The sequence below is a fragment of the Mustelus asterias genome, unplaced genomic scaffold (genome assembly GCF_964213995.1).
Source record: "Mustelus asterias unplaced genomic scaffold, sMusAst1.hap1.1 HAP1_SCAFFOLD_262, whole genome shotgun sequence".
Taxonomy (NCBI): Eukaryota; Metazoa; Chordata; class Chondrichthyes; order Carcharhiniformes; family Triakidae; genus Mustelus; species Mustelus asterias.
In genome coordinates, this window is record NW_027590228.1 from 153936 (window position 1) to 167766 (window position 13831).

At 49.5% G+C, this 13831-nt stretch overlaps 1 protein-coding gene across 1 annotated transcript in view; it reads left to right on the forward strand.

Moving 5' to 3' along the window:
- Positions 1 to 13831, forward strand: part of LOC144485994 (sodium/potassium-transporting ATPase subunit alpha-3-like) — a 165499-nt gene that overhangs the window by 129114 nt on the left and 22554 nt on the right. Inside the window, exons 12-17 of the mRNA XM_078204100.1 lie at positions 696 to 888; positions 3148 to 3323; positions 3753 to 3889; positions 12242 to 12392; positions 13108 to 13276; positions 13655 to 13809. Coding sequence (XP_078060226.1) covers positions 696 to 888; positions 3148 to 3323; positions 3753 to 3889; positions 12242 to 12392; positions 13108 to 13276; positions 13655 to 13809 — 981 coding nt within the window. The remainder of the gene's footprint in view (positions 1 to 695; positions 889 to 3147; positions 3324 to 3752; positions 3890 to 12241; positions 12393 to 13107; positions 13277 to 13654; positions 13810 to 13831) is intronic.

A 13831-nucleotide genomic window follows, 5' to 3' on the forward strand; every position in this document is an offset into this window, starting at 1 on the left:
ATTGGCCATGCTAAATTGCCCCTTAGTGTCAGGAAGATTTACAGGGTAAATACGTAGGGTTACGGAGATAGGATCTGGATGGGCTAGTTGTCGGTGTGGGCTCGATGGGCCAAATGGCCGCCTTCTGCACTATGATTCTATCCTAGATTGAGTCTGTACTCCTTGGAGTTCTGGAGAATGAGAGATGATATAATTGAAATGTAGAAGATTCTGAGGGGGTTAAACAGGGTAAATGTTGGAAGGATGTTTCCACTCATGGGGAGTGTAGGACCAGAGGGCACAGTCACAGAATAAGGGGCTGCTCATTTTTGAGGAAAGATTTCTTCTCTCTGGTGAATCTTTGAAATTCTTTACCCCAGGAAGCTGTGGAGGTCGAGTCCTTGAAAGCTTTTGAGGTTGGGATCGATAGGTCTCTAATCAGTCAGAGGATTAAGGATCAGTGAGAAAAGTGACTCTGCGATCAGCCATGATTTTATGAAATGGGGGAGCAGGCTGGAAGGGCTGAATGGCATCTTTCTGCTCTTATTTCATATTGCGGTGAGAGGGCTGGTGTGGGCAGGTTGGTCATTGAGGCCGGTTTCTATGTAACAGACAGCCTCAGCTGCTCGGTGGAAGGCCAGCCTGATGTTTGGAAAGGTTTTGAGGCGGTGTGGGGTTCAGTTTGTATTAAATGGGGGTTTCCTATGTGCCTGCAGCTCTCCATTCATGAGACAGAGGACCCAAATGAGAAACGCTACCTGCTGGTGATGAAGGGAGCGCCTGAGAGAATCCTGGACCGATGCTCGACAATCATGATACAGGGCAAAGAGCAACAACTGGATGAAGAGTTGAAAGAGGCCTTTCAGAACGCTTACATGGAGCTGGGGGGACTGGGAGAACGCGTGCTGGGTAAGTGCAAGGAGGAGCAGAGAATGGAGCAGAGGGTGTACCAACCCTCAGTACTGACCCTCTGACAGTGCGGCACTCCCTCAGTACTGACCCCCTGACAGTGCGGCACTCCCTCAGTACTGACCCTCTGACAGTGCGGCACTCCCTCAGTACTGACCCTCTGACAGTGCAGCACTCCCTCAGTAATGACCCTCTGACAGTGCAACACTCCCTCAGTACTGACCCTCTGACAGTGCAGCACTCCCTCAGTACTGACCCTCTGACAGTGCGGCGCTCCCTCTGTACTCACCCTCTGACAGTGCGGCACTCCCTCAGTACTGACCCTCTGACAGTGCAGCACTCCCTCAGTACTGACCCTCTGACAGTGCAGCACTCCCTCAGTACTGACCCTCTGACAGTGCGGCGCTCCCTCTGTACTGACCCTCTGACAGTGCGGCACTCCCTCAGTACTGACCCTCTGACAGTGCGGCACTCCCTCAGTACTGACCCTCTGACAGTGCAGCACTCCCTCACTACTGACCCTCTGACAGTGCAACACTCCCTCAGTACTGACCCTCTGACAGTGCGGCGCTCCCTCAGTACTGACCCTCTGACAGTGCGGCACTCCCTCAGTACTGACCCTCTGACAGTGCAGCACTCCCTCAGTACTGACCCCCTGACAGTGCAGCACTCCCTCAGTACTGACCCTCTGACAGTGCGACACTCCCTCAGTACTGACCCTCTGACAGTGCGGCACTCCCTCAGTAATGACCCTCTGACAGTGCGGCACTCCCTCAATACTGACCCTCTGACAGTGCTGCGCTCCCTCAGTACTGATCCTCTGACAGTGTGGCACTCCCTCAGTAATGACCCTCTGACAGTGCGGCACTCCCTCAATACTGACCCTCTGACAGTGCTGCGCTCCCTCAGTACTGATTCTCTGACAGTGCGGCGCTCCCTCAGTACTGATTCTCTGACAGTGCAGCACTCCCTCAGTACTGACCCTCTGACAGTGCAGCACTCCCTCAGTACTGACTTCCTGACAGTGCGGCACTCCGTAAATACTGACCCTCTGACAGTGCAGTGCTCCCACACACTGAACCTCTGACAGTGCAGCACGCCCTCAGTACTGACCCACACACTGAACCTCTGACAGTGCAGCACATCGTCAGCACTGACCCCCTGTCAGTGCAGCACTCCCTCAGTCCTGACCGTCTGACAGTGCGGCACTCCCTCAGTACTGACCCTCTGACAGTGCAGCACTCCTTCAGTACTAACCCTCTCACAGTGCGGCACTCCCTCCGTACTGACCCTCTGACAGTGCGGCACTCCTTCAGTACTAACCCTCTGACAGTGAGGCACTCCCTCAGTACTGACCCTCTGACAGTGCGGCACTCCCTCAGTACTGACCCTCTGACAGTGCAGCACTCCTTCAGTACTAACCCTCTCACAGTGCGGCACTCCCTCCGTACTGACCCTCTGACAGTGCGGCACTCCTTCAGTACTAACCCTCTGACAGTGCGGCACTCCCTCAGTACTGACCCTCTGACAGTGCAGCACTCCTTCAGTACTAACCCTCTCACAGTGCGGCACTCCCTCCGTACTGACCCTCTGACAGTGCGGCACTCCTTCAGTACTAACCCTCTGACAGTGAGGCACTCCCTCAGTACTAACCCTCTCACAGTGCGGCACTCCCTCCGTACTGACCCTCTGACAGTGCGGCGCTCCCTCAGTAATTCTTTACTTAAGGAGTGATGTACATCCATGTGAGCCAGTCCAGCGGAGGTTCACCATGCTGATTCCTGGGACGAAGTGGGTTTGTTTGAAGAGGACAGGTTGAGCAGGTTGGGCCCATACACGCCGTTGTTTTGTAGAACAGGTTCATCTTACCGAAACGCCTAAAATTCTGTTAGGTGCTCGACTGGGTGAGAGAGTGTATCTCTCTGTTGACGGTGGTGAAACCAGGACAATGTTTAAAAATGAGGGGTCTCCCACTGAAGACGGAGATGAGGGGGAATTTCTTCTTTGTGTGCAGTGAATCTGTGGCATTCGCTTCCCCCAGAGAGCGTGCGGAGCTGTCGAAAAAATTGAAAGCTGAGTTGGAGGGATTTTGGCCATTGAGTGTTACTGGGAGACAGGCAAGAAACTGATTGGAGATGACAACCAGATCAGCCATGATCAGATCTGGCACGATCTTACTGAGTGGGGTAGCAGGCTCCTCCTGCTCCCATTTCTAGTGATGTGCTGACCGTTTGCTGTCTGTGTACCTCCTCTCTGCAGGTTTCTGTCATTTCTACCTCCCAGAGGAGCAGTTCCCAAAAGGATTCGCCTTTGACACCGATGATGTGAACTTCACGACAGAAAACCTGTGTTTCATTGGTCTGATGTCCATGATCGACCCCCCCAGGGCGGCTGTGCCAGATGCTGTTGGCAAGTGCCGTAGTGCGGGCATCAAGGTACCCGACAACTAGTTCTAGAGCTGGCGACGGCCCGTGGGGAATTAATGCGGAAACAAGAGTTCGAATTGGTCTCAGTGAAGAGGGGGCAGAGAGACAGAGCGAGAAACAGAGTGTGAGAGAGGCAAAGGGAGTGAGAGACAGAGGGCGGAATTTTCCCATCCCGCCCATCAGGGAATTGTAGTGGGCCGGGGGACGGACCGTGCAAAGGTCCATTGACCTCGGGTGGGATTTTCTGGTCTTTGGGATGAGCCCGGCTGGAAAATCCCACCCAGAGAGTGGGAGGCGGCGAGTGGGAGACGGAGATTGGGAGACGGAGAGTGGGAGACAGCACCTTCAAGTGGTGGGTTGGGGGATTGGAAGCTGATTTGAACCCTGGTTGGGAGTTTCTCTTGCGAAGCCTGTGGCCTAACTCTCGGTTACCTGCAGGTTATCATGGTGACTGGTGACCATCCAATCACAGCGAAGGCCATCGCAAAGGGAGTGGGTATCATATCGGAAGGGAACGAGACAGTGGAGGATATCGCTGCTCGACTGAATATCCCTGTCAGTCAGGTGAACCCACGGTGAGTCATGGGAGACGGCCAATCGAAAAGGCTGCATTTTGCCAAATGTAGCCTTGATGATAATGCAGAAAATACAGCATCCATTTTGTGCACAGCAAGATTCCACAAACAGCAATGCAAAAGCCATCTCATTTCCCAACTTTGGCTGAGGAATCACTAATGGTGCCCAGAACACGAGGATAATAGAGTCATAGAGATTTACAGCATGGAAACAGACCCTTCGGCCCAACTTCTCCACGCCGCCCCTTTTTTTTAACCCCTCAGCTAGTCCCAATTGCCCGCTTTTGGCCCATATCCCTCTATACCCATCTTACCAATGTAACTGTCTAAACGCTTTTTAAAGACAAAATTGTACCCGCCTCTACTACTACCTCTGGCAGCTTGTTCCAGACACTCACCACCCTCTGTGTGAAAAAATTGCCCCTCTGGACACTTTTGTATCTCTCCCTTCTCACCTTAAACCTATGTCCTCCAGTTTTAGACTCCCCTACCTTTGGGAAAAGATATCGACTATCCAGTTGATCTATGCCCCTCATTATTTTATAGACCTCAATAAGATCACCCCCAAGCCTCCTATGGTCCAGAGGAAAAATGTCCCAGTCTATTCAGCCTCTCCTTATAACTCAAACCATCAAGTCCCAGTGGCATCCTAGTAAATCTTTTCTGCACTCTTTCTAGTTTAATAATATCCTTTCTACAATAGGGTGACCAGAACTGTACACCGTAATCCAAGTGTGGTCTTACCTATGTCTTGTACAACTTCAACAAGACGTCCCAACTTCTGTATTCAATGTTCTGACCAATGAAACCAAGCATGCCGAATGCCTTCTTCACCACTCTGTCCACCTGTGACTCCACTTTCAAGGAGCTGTGAACCTCTACCCCTAGATCTCTCCCCAATGCCCTACCATTAACTGAGTAAGTCCTGTCCTGGTTCGATCTATCAAAATGCATCACCTCACATTTATCTAAATTAAACTCCATCTGCCATTCGTCAGCCCACAGGCCCAATTGATCAAGATCCCGTTGCAATCCTAGATAACTTTCTTCACTGTCCACTATGCCACTAATCTTGGTGTCATCTGCAAACTTACTAACCAGGCCTACTAAATTCTCATCCAAATCATTAATATAAATGACAAGTAACAGTGGACCCAGCACTGATCCCTGAGGCACATCACTGGTCACAGGCCTCCAGTTTGAAAAACATCACTCTACAACCACTCTCTGTCTTCTGTCATCATAGTAAGAAGTTTAACAACACCAGGTTAAAGTCCAACAGGTTTATTTGGTAGCAAAAGCCACACAAGCTTTCGGAGCTGCAAGCCCCTTCTTCAGGTGAGTGGGAATTCTGTTCACAAACAGAGCACAAACTCACCTGAAGAAGGGGCTTGCAGCTCCGAAAGCTTGTGTGGCTTTTGCTACCAAATAAACCTGTTGGACTTTAACCTGGTGTTGTTAAACTTCTTACTGTGTTTACCCCAGTCCAACGCCGGCATCTCCACATTCTGTCATCATGCCAATTTTGTATCTATTTGGCTACCTCACCCTCGATCCTTAACCTTATGCAACAACCTACCATGTGGTACCTTGTCAAAGGCCTTGTTAAAGTCCAAGGAGACAACATCAACTGCAGTGCCCTCATCTGCCTTCTTGGTTACCCCTGCAAAAAACTCAAATTTGTGAGACATGATTTTCCACAAAGCCATGCTGACTGTCCCCAATCAATCCTTGCATCTCTAAATGCCTGTAGATCCTGTTTCTCAAAATACCTTCTAACAACTTATCCACTACAGATGTGAGGCTCACCGGCCTGTAGTTCCCAGGCTTTTCCCTGCAGCCCCTCTTAAACAAAGGCACAACATTTGCCACCCTCCAATCTTCAGGCACCTCACCTGTGACTATCGATGATTCAAATATCTCTGCTAGGGGACCTGCAATTTCCTCCCTAGCCTCCCACAGTGTCCTGGGATACACTTCATCAGGTCCTGGGGATTTATCGACCTTGATGCGCTTTAAGACCTACAGTACCTCCTTCTTTGTTATATGTACACTCCTCAAGACATCACTATTTATTTGCCCAAGTTCCCTAATATCCATGCTTTTCTCAACAGTGAATACTGATGAGAAATATTCATTTAAGATTTCACCCATGTCTTGCGGATCCGCACATAGATGACCTTGCTGATCCTTAAAAAGCCCTACTCTCTCCATAGTTACTCTTTTGCCCTTTATATATTTGTAGAATATCTTTGGATTCTCCTTTGCCTTTTGCGTCAAAACAATCTCGTGCCCCCCTTTTGCTCTCCTGATTTCTCTCTTAACTCTACTCCTAAACCCTCTGTACTCTTCAAGGGATCCACTTGATCCCAGCTGCCTATGCATGTCATGTGTCTCCTTCTTCTTCTTGACCAGGGCCTCAATATCCCGAGTCATCCAGAGTTCCCTACTTCTCCCAGCCTTGCCCTTCACTCTGAATAGAATGTGTTTACCCTGAACCCTGGTGAGCACACCTTTGGAAGTCTCCCACTTACCAGACGTCCCTTTCCCTTCCCACAGACTCCCCCAATTAACTGTTGAAAGTTCCTGCCTGATACCATCAAAATTGGCCTTGCCCCAATTTAGAATTTGAACTTTTGGGCTAGACCTATCGTTCTCCATAGCTATCTTAAAACTAATGGAATTATGGTCACTGGTCCCAAAGTGATCCCTCACTGACATTTCTGTCACCTGCCCTTCCTTATTCCCAAGAGGAGGTCAAGTTTTGCCCCTTCTCTAGTCGGGCCATTTACATACTGAATGAGAAATTCCTCCTGAATACACTCAACAAATTTCTCTCCATCCAAGCCTCTAATACTATGGCTGTCCCAGTCAATATTGGGAAAGTTAAAATCCCTACTATTACTACCCTATTTTTCTTGGAGTTAGTTGTAATCTCCTTACATATTTGCTCCTCAATTTCCCGTCGACTATTTGGGGACCTATCGTGCAACCCCATCAAAGTTATTTCCCCCTTCTTATTTCTCAGTTCAACCCATATAGACTAGGTGGGTGAACCCTCGGCTATATCCCCTCTCAGTACGGCCGTGATGTTTTCCCTAATCAAAAGTGCAACTCCCCCCCGCCCTCTCTTACCTCCTGTTCTATCTTTCCTATAGCATCTGTACCCTGGAACATTGAGCTGCCAGTCCTGTCCCTCCCTTAGCCATGTTTCAGTAATTGCTATAATATCCCAGTCCCAAGTACCCATCCCGTACTGAGTACTGAGTTCATCTGCCTTGCCTGTCAGGCCTCTTGCATTGAAATAAATGCAGTTTAATCAGGACTTCCCTTGCTCTCTGTACTGCTTTTGTCTGACCTGTCTAGTACTAGGATTACTGACACTGCCCTTACTATTTAATGTGCTCTCTTTAACTTCTGTGCTGTCCTCAAGCTTCTCTTCTGTCTCCCTCCTGCTTTGGGTCCCACCCCCTGCCAAACTAGTTTAAATCCTCCCGAGTGGCTCTCACAATCTCCCCGCCAGGATATTCGTCCCCCTCCAGTTCAGGTGTAACCCGTCCCCCTTGAACAGGTCAGTCCTTCCCCAGAAGAGATCCCAATGATCCAAAAATCTAAATCCCTGCCCCCTGCACCAGCTCTCAAGCCACACATTCATCTGCCTAATCTTCCTATTCCTATTCTCACTAGCACGTGGCACCAGTAGTAGTCCAGAAATTACTACCTTCGAGGTCCTGCAGTTCACCCTTCTGCCTAACTCTCTATATTCACACTTCAGGACCTCATCCCTTTTCCTACCAATGTTGTTGCTGCCAATATGTACAACGACTTCTGGCTGCTCACCCTCCTCCTTAAGAATGTCCTGCAACCGTTCAGAGACGTCCTTGACTCTGGCACCAGGGAGGCAACACACCATCCTGGAGTCTCGATTGCGGCCACAGAAACGCCGGTCTGTGTCTCTAACTAGCGAGTCCCCTATTACTACTGCTCGCTTGCTCTTTGCCCGACCCTGCTCTACAGCAGAACGTGACGCGGTGCCACAGGCCTGGCTGCTGCTGGTATCTCCCCATGACAGGCTATCCCCCTCAACAGTATCCGAAACGGTATACCTGTTTGCAAGGGGAATAGTCACAGAAGATTCCTGCACTACCTGCCTGCCTCTCCTGGTGGTCACCCATCTACCTGACTGAACCTATGATGTGACAACCTCCCTGTGACTGGAATCTATCTCACTCTCTGCCCCCTGTACGCTCCACAGTGTGTCCATCTGCTGCTCCAACCGAACAATGCGATCAGTGAGGAGCTGCAACTGGACACACTTCCTGCAGACAAAGTTGTCAGGGAGACTAGATTGCTCCCTAATTTCCCACATCTGGCAGGAGGAGCATACCACTGCCCCAGCTGCCATACTGCCCTTATACACGTAAAAGGATAAAAGAATCCCAACTCACCTTTCTTGTGGTCTTCCCAGTGGTTTTTCTTTTTTGGTTAGAGGAGGAGATAGGGAGGGAAACACTGAAGTGGTCTTCAGTGGAGTAGTCTTCCTTCGTCTTCCATTGAGAGTCCTACGTATCCACATAAAATGACAAACTGGGATCAGACTTAACATCTCACCTGAGAGCTAGCACTTTCAAAATTGCAGCACTCCCTCAGTACTGACCCTCTGACAGTGCAGCACTCCCTCAGTATTGACCCTCTGACAGTGCGGCTCTCCCTCAGCACTGACCTTCTGACAGTGCGGCACTCCCTCAGTACTGACCCTGTGACAGTGCGGCACTCCCTCAGTACTGACCCTGTGACAGTGCGGCACTCCCTCAGTACTGACCCTCTGACAGTGCAGCACTCCCCCAGTACTGACCCTCTGACAGTGCGGCACTCCCTCAGTACTGACCCTCTGACAGTGCGGCACTCCCTCAGTACTGACCCTCTGACAGTGCAGCACTCCCTCAGTACTGACCCTCTGACAGTGCGGCACTCCCTCACGGCACTCCCTCAGTACTGACCCTCTGACAGTGCGGCACTCCCTCAGTACTAACCCTCTGACAGTGCAGCACTCCCCCAGTACTGACCCTCTGACAGTGCAGCACTCCCTCAGTACTGACCCTCTGACAGTGCAGCACTCCCCCAGTACTGACCCTCTGACAGTGCAGCACTCCCTCAGTACTGACCCTCTGACAGTGCAGCACTCCCTCAGTACTGACCCTCTGACAGTGCGGCACTCCCTCAGTACTGATCCTCTGACAGTGCAGCACTCCCTCAGCACTGACCCTCTGACAGTGCAGCACTCCCTCAGTACTTCCTGGTTTTGAATGTCTCTGTCAAATCTATCCGTGAAGCTTCTCTGCTCTAAGGAAAGCAAGCTTTGTGTCTTGAGTCTCTCTGTATAAATCAAACTCCTTAATCCTGGTACCATTTTACGAAAGCCTCTCGGTGAGGCCTGGCCCTCCTTTCTGAAGTGATGTGGCCAGAATTGGAGCATTGTTTTGCAAAGTGTTTAACGTGACTAGGCGCCTTTTTACTCTCACTGTTAATGAAGTCAACAATACCTATGACTTGGGTAACCTCTCTCTCCTTATCTCGCCACATCAAAGACTTAGAACATAGAAAAGCTACAGCACAAACAGGCCCTTCGGCCCACAAGTTGCGCCGAACAATTTCCTTACCTTCTAGGCTCATCTATAACCCTCTATCTTACTAACTTCCATGAACCTATCCACAAGTCTCTTAAAAGACTCAATCGAATCCGCTTCCACCACCACTACCGGCAGCCGATTCCACGCACCCACCACCCTCTGAGTGAAAAACTTACCCCTAACATCTCCTCTATACCTACTCCCCAGCACCCTAAACCTGTGGCCTCTCGTGACAACCATTTCACTCCTGGGGAAAAGCCTCTGAGAATCCACTCTATCAATACCTCTCAACATCTTATACACCTCTATCAGGTCACCTCTCGTCCTTCGCCTCTCCAAGGAGAATAGACCTAGTTCTCTCAACCGATCCTCATAAGGCATACCACTTAATCCTGGCAACATCCTCGTAAATCTCCTCTGCACCCGTTCTATGGCTTCCACATCCCTTCTGTAATGAGGCGACCAGAACTGGGCACAGTACTCCAGGTGGGGCCTGACCAGGGTCCTATACAGCTGCAGCATTATCTCCCGATTTCTAAACTCAATTCCTCTATTGATGAAGGCCAGTATTCCATACGCCTTCTTAACCACAGTCTCTACCTGCAACGCCGCTTTGAGCGTCCGGACCCCAAGATCCCTCTGTTCTTCCACACTGCCAAGCGTCTTACCCTTAATATTATATTCTTCCACCCTATTCGACCTGCCAAAATGAACCACCACACACTTATCTGGGTTGAAGTCCATCTGCCACTTCTCCGCCCAGTCTTGCATCTTATCTATGTCTCATTGCAACTGCTGACATCCCTCTACACTATCCACAACACCTCCAACCTTTGTGTCATCAGCAAACTTGCCAACCCATCCTTCCACTTCCTCATCCAGGTCATTTATAAAAATCACAAAGAGCAAGGGTCCCAGAACAGATCCCTGGGGTACTCCACTGGTGACCGACCTCCATGCTGAAAAAGACCCATCTACAACCACTCTTTGCCTTCTGTGGGAAAGCCAGTTCTGAATCCACAAAGCAACGTCCCCTTGTATCCCATGCCCCTTCACTTTCTCCATAAGCCTTGCATGGGGCACCTTATCAAATGCCTTACTGAAATCCATATAAACCACATCTACCGCTCTTCCCCCGTCTAAGTGTCTGGTCACATCTTCAAAAAACTCAATCTGACTCGTAAGGCATGATCTGCCTCGGACAAAGCTGTGCTGGCTACTTCTGATCATACTATTCCTTCCCAAATGTTCATAAATCCTGCCTCTCAGGATCTTCTCCTTCAACTTACCAACCACTGAGGTTAGACTCACTGATCTATAATTTCCTGGGCTACCTCTTCTCCTTTTCTTGAACAACGGAACCACATCCGCCATCCTCCAATCCTCCGGAACCTCTCCCGTCTCCATTGACGACGCAAAGATCATCGCCAGAGGATCAGCAATCTCTTCCCTCGCCTCCCACAGTAACCTGGGGTACATCCCATCTGGTCCCGGCGATTTATCTAACTTGATGCTTTTCAACAGCTCCAACACATCCTCTTTCCTAATGTCCACATGCTCAATCTTCTCAGTCCACTGCAAGTCTGCACTGCAACTACCAAGATCCTTTTCCACTGTGAATACTGAAGCAAAGTATTCATTGAGTACCTCTGCTATTTCAACCGGTTCAATACAGACTTTCCCACCGTCACATTTGATAGGTCCTACTCCTTCACATCTTACCCTCTTGCTCTTCACATACTTGTAGAATGCCTTGGAGTTTTCCTTTCCTGTCTGCCAAGGCCTTCTCATGTCCCCTCCTGGCTCTTCTAATTTCCCTCTTTAGTTCCCTCTTATACCCATCCATCCCCTCGAAGCCAAACTTCCTTCACCCCTTTTAATATTCTGCTCTTCAAATAGTCCTTTGGTACTCCAGAAATTGAGTACCGCGATAAAAATGTGATATGCTGTATTTTGACTTGGACTCATCATCAGCATAGTTTGCAAGAATGCCCTCAAATGTAAAGGAAACAACAATTTATACTTCCTGGCAAGAGAGGGCAGTTGAGAGTCAACCACATTGCTATGGCTCTGGATTTATATGTCGGCCAGACCAGGTAAGGATGGCAGACTTCCTTCCCTAAAGGACATTAGTGAACCAGATGGGTTTTTCCAGGAATCGACAATGGTTTTCATGGTCATCAGTAGATTCTTAATTCCAGATTATTTTTTTTATTGAACTCAAATTCCCCAAAAGCCATGGTGAGATTCGAACCCGGATCCCCAGAACATTAGTTGAGTTTCCTAATTAATAGTCTAGCGATAATACCACTAGGCCATTGCTTCCCCGACTCTGGGCAAGGCATTGCCGTGGGGAATGAACGAGGGAGTATCTACCACAAGCTTTTGATTTGTTGAAAAATGAGCAGTGTGTGGAGAAGTTTATAAGCGGATCTGCCAATCGTTGGCAGGTGCAACTTGGCATCGCAACGGCATTGTTATTCATATACCACATTTTATTCTCCACAGCAACACTTTGACCAATCAGAGTCCATTTGCTAACCAATCAATGCGCTCTTCCCATGCAGTGTAAATTGTTGTTTCCTTTACTGCTGCCAATCTTGTGTATCTATTGTGTTGAGTCGAAGATGTCAATCTTCGATGGTGCGTCTGTTTTCTCTGTTCGGCTATTTGGTTTCTATTGGCTGTCTTCAATCATCCTGTCCTGGTCTTGTTGTTCCAGAGATGCCAAAGCCTGTGTGATCCATGGCACTGACTTGAAGGATCTGAGTGGCGAGCAGATTGATGACATTCTGCGCAATCACACGGAGATCGTCTTCGCTCGGACCTCCCCTCAACAGAAACTCATCATCGTGGAGGGCTGTCAGAGACAGGTCAGAGTTCAACTAAGCAGCCAACCCAGGCGCAATATGGAGACAGGGTCAGAATTCAGAGAACAAATCTACTGCTAAAGGAAAAGCCAGAGACAGGTCAGAGTTCAGAATGCGAGTAACCCGGTCAATGTGGAGGCCAGAAACAGGGTCAGAGTTGAAGGTGTGAACAACTGGCCTATGGGGAGGTCAGAGTTTAGAGGGTGAGTAACTCAGCCATGGAGAGGCCAGAGACAGGTCAGAGTTCAGAAAGTGAATAACTGACCAATGGGGAGGCCAGAGATAGGGTCAGAGTTGAGAGAGTGAACAACTGGCCTATGGAGAGGCCAGACAGGTCAAAGTTCAGTGAGTGAATAACAGGCCAAGGGAAGGGCCTGAGATGGGTCAGAGTTCAGAGGGTGAGTAACCCGGCCTATGGAGAAGTCAGGGACAGGGTCAGAGTTCAGAAGGTGAGTAACCCGGCCTATGGAGAGGTCAGGGACAGGGTCAGAGTTCAGAAGGTGAGTAACCCGGCCTATGGAGAGGTCAAGGTCAGAGTCCAGAGGGCAAGTAACCCGGCCTATGGAGAGGTCAGGCACAGGGTCCGAGTTCAGAGGGTGAATAACCACATGGCCAAGGGAATGGCCTGAGACAGATCAAAGTTCAATGTCCTTAGCCCTAGGGTCTTTGTGATTAGGGCCAGTCCCTTACATTCGGTTCTCTCTGCCTGTCTCCCTAGGGTGCTATTGTAGCTGTGACTGGAGATGGTGTCAATGATTCTCCGGCGTTGAAGAAGGCTGATATTGGGGTGGCAATGGGAATTGCTGGATCTGATGTGTCCAAACAGGCTGCAGACATGATTCTACTCGATGATAACTTTGCTTCCATCGTCACAGGAGTGGAGGAAGGTATGAGATCAGAATGCAGAGCGAAGGGTCAGTTCAAGCACTCTCTCTCTGAGGGAGAGTGTAGTCTCTCTCACTCTCAGGTTCAGTGTGATCTCTCTAAACGTCTCTCTGTCTATTTTTCTCTCTCTCATTCTCTGCCTCTCATTCTCTGTCTCTCTATTTATCTCTTGCTCACTCCCTGCCTCTCACTCTCTGCCTCTCTATTTCTCTCTCTCCCTTTCTGTCTGTCTCTCTTTCTCTCTATTGCTACCTCTAGGTGTCTCCCCCCCGTCTCTCGCTCTCTGTCCCTCGCTGTCTGGTTCACTGTGATCTCTCTCTCTCTGATTGGCTATAACTGTGTTACTTCTCTGATTGGCTATAATTGTGCTCCATCCACAGGTCGATTAATCTTTGATAATTTGAAGAAATCCATCGCCTACACATTGACTAGTAACATTCCCGAAATCACCCCCTTCCTGCTCTTCATCATGGCCAATATCCCACTGCCACTGGGAACCATCACCATCCTGTGTATCGACCTAGGCACTGACATGGTGAGTGTAGTAAAGGCCGGGG